Below are 6,074 nucleotides of genomic sequence, written 5' to 3'. Positions count from 1 at the left end.
ATATCGTCTCTGTAATTTTGGCATAACTTTTTATAGAATTATCCAAATTAGGTAATTCAAATTTTTGGATAACCCTAACATCATCATCTACAACTTTCATGACCATATATTAAGATTCAAAGGTTAAGTAGGTCAAATAAATTAATATTTGCAAGATATGGTGCTGTGACGAAATGGAGTATTTGTAGAAGAAAATTCATATCTCATGGTAGGATGATTCAAATTTTTTGATTCTTAAACTACATAAAACTAGACTTCTAGATCTACAATTCTTATGTAGACACAAAATCCTAATTAGGAATTTATCATATTCAAATGCAGCTCCGAAAAAAGATATTCCGTTAAAAGAGAGCTCATCTCACCTACCATGGAAAGATCTAGAACCATTTGACATCATCCATGACATCAAGATTCTCCATTGAATTTTCAAGATCATTCTTTATGATTATATTTATTTATTGTTAGGTCCCTCCTCCACACTTATAAATACCCGCCTTATTTCTTTATTTTATTCATCAAGCCTTCTTAAGCAACTCTTCTCTCTATATACTTCTTTACTCATTCTCAAATATAGTTTTAGTTTTAGTAGTATAAAAATACTACTCCAGTAATTTTTATACTTCGGGTAGTATACAAAATACTCTGGCGAGAAGAAAAGGCTAGGGGTCCAAGAGTGTTCCAATTCGGAGTAAAGCTTCGGCTTTAAGGTATGTAAGGCTTTCATAGCATCGGATTGAGTTCGTCCATGCGCCCAATATTTAAATTCATTATAATTGAGTTATAGTTGAGTTTTATCCAAATCTTAAATTCTAAATGAATTAATTCTTCTTCTATTGAGTTAGATATATTTATGCATTAATATTATTATTATTGTTATCTCTCATATTATTGGAATTATTGTTCATGGCTACTTTCCCATGAATCCTAATTGATTTTATGTTCATGAATATTTTTACATATGTTTTGAGTAAAGATGTTGGCTTTTTAATATTTTCATTGATAAAAAGAGTGATATGAATTAATACTATATATGTATTTTATTGAGTTTTGAAAGAGCAAAATAGTTGAGTTTAAATGAATTTGAGTAAATGATGTTTTGAGCAAGATATTTTGATGAGATGTAAATGATATTTTTTTTGAAGTATAATGATTGATGAAAAGGTAATGAGATGAGTTTGATGATTTAAATTAAAGTCCAATGAGACTAGATGATGAGATTAATATGAACACGTATTTTGGGAGTAATATTGAGCACCGAGTTGGGTAAGAGTTTAATTGACACAAACCCCAGAACTACGTAGCCAGCGTAGGATGGAGGCTATGCCTCTGAAGTCCCAAAAAAAGGACTTTGATGAGTGGATCCAAGATGGTGATGTCCTTTACCCTGGCAAGGTATTGGAAGGATGTGGCAACGACATCGCTTCGTTGTATCATCGCTAGCTCATAAGTGATAGTTGTCGGTTAGAGAAACTCCCAACTGAGTAAGCAATTCTTATTATTATTTTGAAATTTACATTACATATTAATGTTGAGATGATGTTGAGTTCTGAGCTGAGTTTTCTTAAGAGGAGTTTCTTGATATCTGTTCTTATCTTTCTGCCATTTTACATACTCGTACATTTCATGTACTGACGTCATTCGACCTGCATCATTTTATGATGCAGATACAGGTGTTAGATATCTTCAACAGGCGCATCGTTGAAGATCATTATTTTTCAGTTATTTGGTGAGTCCTTCTTGTATTCGGAGGAACTCTTTATCCTTTTATTATTGTTGAATATTATGTTTCTTTTAAGATAGCCATGGACATGTCATTGGCACCATCTAAGAGTATTAGAAGCTTCATAGACAGAGTTTGATGATGTAATTAGAGTAGTTTTTCTTTGAAACTACTTCTTCTAAGGATTATTTCTTTCCTTGATGTTGATGTTGAGCCCACATAAGTATTCTTATTTTCACTTAAGTCTTCCGCTAATGAACGAATGAGTGATGAGACCAAGTGGTTCTTTCGGAGGCCAGAGATAGTTTCTGAGTGCCGGCCACGCCTAGGGTACCCTCTCGGGGTGTGACATAGTGTAACATCATTTTCATGGTTAGCTATTCTATCTTCTAGCTGTGGAATTGAAACTTCTTGGACACATACAATAAAGTTTCTTTTTTAATGCATGCATTTATCAAAAAAAGGTAGTGTAATATCATTTTCATGGTTAGCTATTCTATCTTCTAGATGTGGAATTGAAACTTACTTCTTGGACACATACAATAAAGTTTCTTTTTTAATGCATGCATTTATCAAAAAAAGGTAGTGTAACATCATTTTCATGGTTAGTTATTCTATCTTTGGAATTGAAACTTACTTCTTGGACACATACAATAAAGTTTCTTTTTTAATGCATGCATTTATCAAAAAAAGGTAGTGTAACATCATTTTCATGGTTACTATTCTATCTTCTAGCTGTGGAATTGAAATTTACTTCTTGGACACATACAATAAAGTTTCTTTTTTAATGCATGCATTTATCAAAAAAAGGTAGTGTAACATCATTTTCATGGTTAGCTATTCTATCTTCTAGCTGACTTCCTTTAATTTGAATAAAGTGATGCTATACATGGTATAGTGGGATCTATGTCTCAAATATGTCCAATTCTCTTCATTTTCCATTTACTCGAAAACAGCTATACATATATATTCTAATTGGACTTTTGTATACTTGTCAAATTGCAATTATTATGAACCTACCCTGCTGGCTGCATGACAACTACAATTAGTGATTAATTGACTGCCCAATTTAGATGCATGCATTAGCGTAGCCAGGATTTTGATTAAGGGGGTTCAAAATCTGAAGAAGTAGATAAACGAACTAGTTGAAGGGGTTCGACATCTACTATATAGATAAAAAATTATTTTAACCATGTACAAATAATATAATTTTCTATCGAAAAAGATTCGAATAAACCATTAACCACAGGATGACTCCGCCACTGAATGCACCTGTCCAAATGTACTCAAAGCTTTCATTAGATCAATATATTAAAAAGTTGAACGAAGTAACAAGTTAAATGAAAGCTGGCTAAAGCTAAAGACGAGTCAATAATCTTGATGTGATATGTTAAAGAAAACTGTCTATTTGAATGATTAAGAAAGTGGTCCCTCTAAACAATAGTTTATAAAGAAGAATAAAGGTCACAAAAAAAATAGTATGCAACATTATCGTATCATATTTGGAAACCTTTTTTAATAGTCGGGACTATTATCATAGCTTACAATACTTTTAATGGCCAATAAAATCAATTTCAACACTCAAATCTTTGGTAGAGTCCGCCTCGCCACGGAATCGGACGTACCACACCTCCACAAACTCATGTATCAAATGGCAAAATATCATAATTATACTAAAATTTTTAATGCCACTGAGGCTTCAATTTCTACCAATCTTTTCAAATCTAATAATCCTTGCCCTCCTTTCTACTCAGTTACCACATTCATTCTTGAAGCCTCACCCAACTCTTTTCCTAAACGAAACACTAAACATCCCATTTTCGACCCGATTTTGAAAACTATTAATCTTGATTCACCTATATTAGACTCGGAATTAGAACTGTTCAGAACGAACAACAGAATATCCAGTATAATTTCAGAAGTAGAGTCAGGGAATGGTGTCTGTGCAGACTTTAGAGAAATTGTTTCTGATAGATCCTCAAACAGTAACGTCTTCATAGCTGGCTACGTCCTTTTTTTCCCAAGCTATTCGGGGTACTTTGAGAAACCAGGTTTCTTTATTGAGAACATGTATGTTAGGGAGTGTTATAGAAAGTGTGGATTTGGGAAAATGTTGTTTTCTGCTGTGGCATCTCAGGCAGTTAAAATGGGGTTCACGAAAGTTGATTGGCTTACTGTTGGATGGAATGAAAATGCAATTGATTTTTTTCTTGGAATGGGAGCTTATATTATGCAAGATGTTAAACGTTTTAGGCTTTCTGGTGAAGGGCTTGATGCATTTGCTACAAATGATCAGGAAGCTGACAAGTACTCTTGAATCGAGGGTATATTAGAACAGTCTCTCTATCTCTCACAAAGATAGAAATAAAATTTATGTATACCTATTTTCTTCGTATCCACTTGTGAAATCATACTAGTATGTTATTGTTATTGGAGGATACTGACAAATTTGCATAGAACTATTGCATGTAAAGAAATTTGTTAAGTAGTGGATACTAGGGGCATACATAAGTTGGATTGGTTTGAATTTTTTATAAGTTGGATTGGTTTGAATTTTTTATTTATCAAATTAAATTATTGTATGTCGGTTTAATATTTATAAACCAAATCATTTTTTTTTTAAAAAAAGTTTTACATATTTTTCCAATTTTGGTAGAAACCAACAACATAAAGCTTATGCTTTACTAAATTCTCTCTCCCTCCCGATGTGGGACTTTTCAGTGTGTATTCGATTTTGGTCAGCCTAAGATGAATATCGGACATCGGATGAAATCCCTAAAAATTAGTCTTTTCTCACAAATCACAAAGATACTGTCATGCCCCGAGAGGGTACCCTAGGCGTGGCCGGCACTTAGAAACCATCTCTGGCTTCTAAGAGAACCACTTGGTCTCATTACTTATTTGTTCATTAGCGGAAGACTTAAAAATACTAATGTGGGCTTGTCATCATCAACATCAAAGGAAAAATAGATAATTCTTAGAAGAAGTAGTTTCTAAGGAGAACTACTCCGATTACATCATCAAACTCTGTCTATGAAGCCTCTAATACTCTTAGATGGTGCCAATGACATGTCCATGACTACCTTAAAAGAAACATAATACTCAACAATAATTAAAGGATAAAGAGTTCCTCCGAATATAAGAAGGACTCACCAAATAGCTGAAAAATAATGATCTTCAACGATGCGCCTGTTGAGGATCTCTAACACCTGTATCTGCATGACGTCAGTACGTGGATTGTACGAGTATGTAAAATGGCAGGAAGGTAAGGACAGATATCAAGAAACTTCTCTCAATAAAACTCAGCTTAGAACTCAACATCATCTCAACATTAATATGTAATGCAAATTTAAAATAATAATAAGAAATGCTTACTCAGTTGGGAGTTTCTCTAACCGACAACTATCACTTATGAGCTAGCGATGATACAACGAAGCGATGTCATTGCCACATCCATCCAATACCTTGCCAGGGTAAAGGACATCACCATCTTGGATCCACTCATCAAAGTCCTCTTTTTGGGACTTAAGAGACATAGCCTCCATTCTACGCTAGCTACGTAGTTCTGGGGTTTGAGTCAATTAAACTCTTACCCAACTCGGTGCTCAATATTACTCCCAAAATATGTGCTCATATTAATCTCATCATCTAGTCTCATTGGACTTTAATTTAAATCATCAAACTCATCTCATTACCTCTTCATCAATCATTATACTTCAAAAACATCATTTACATGTCATCAAAACATCTTTCTCAAAACATCATTTACTTAAATTCATTTAAACTCAACTCTTTTGCTCTTTCAAAACTCAATAAAATACATATATAGTATTAAATCATATCACTCTTTTTATAAATGAAAATATTAAAAAGCCAACATCTTTACTCAAAACATGTGTAAAAATATTCATGAACATCAAATCAATTAGGATTCATGGGAAAGTAGCCATGAACAATAATTTCAATAATATGAGAGATAACAATAATAATAATATTAATGCATAAATATATCTAACTCAATAGAAGAAGAATTAATTCATTTAGAATTTAAGATTTGGATAAAACTCAACTATAACTCAATTATAATAAATTTAAATATTGAGCGCATGGACGAACTCAATCCGATGCTATGAAAGCCTTACATACCTTAAATCCGAAGCTTTACTCCGAATTGGAACACTCTTGGACCCCTAGCCCTTTCTTCTTGCTGGAGCATTTTGTGTACTACTCGGAGTATAAGAATCACCGGAGTAGTTTTTTTATACTACTAAAACTAAAACTATATTTGAGAATGAGTAAAGAAGTATATAGAGAGAAGAGTTGCTTAAGAAAGCTTGATGAATAAAATGAGGAA

At 32.9% G+C, this 6,074-nt stretch overlaps 1 protein-coding gene across 1 annotated transcript; it reads left to right on the top strand.

The window, feature by feature from the left end:
- Positions 1 to 3,194: 3,194 nt before the first annotated feature.
- Positions 3,195 to 4,339, top strand: LOC129890382 (probable acetyltransferase NATA1-like). Its single transcript, XM_055965941.1, has one exon. It carries the CDS (start codon positions 3,276 to 3,278, stop codon positions 4,035 to 4,037), a length of 762 nt encoding a protein of 253 aa, XP_055821916.1. The 5' UTR covers positions 3,195 to 3,275; the 3' UTR covers positions 4,038 to 4,339.
- The last annotated feature ends 1,735 nt before the right edge of the window (positions 4,340 to 6,074 follow it).

Source organism: Solanum dulcamara, chromosome 5 (genome assembly GCF_947179165.1).
Source record: "Solanum dulcamara chromosome 5, daSolDulc1.2, whole genome shotgun sequence".
Taxonomy (NCBI): Eukaryota; Viridiplantae; Streptophyta; class Magnoliopsida; order Solanales; family Solanaceae; genus Solanum; species Solanum dulcamara.
The sequence above is the reverse complement of the archived record's forward strand: the minus strand, read 5'-3'. Positions and strand labels throughout refer to the sequence as shown.

Coding starts and splice junctions, on each gene's coding strand:
- LOC129890382 (XM_055965941.1), top strand. CDS start 3,276: ATGGCCAATAAAATCAATTTCAACACTCAAATCTTTGGTAGAGTCCGC.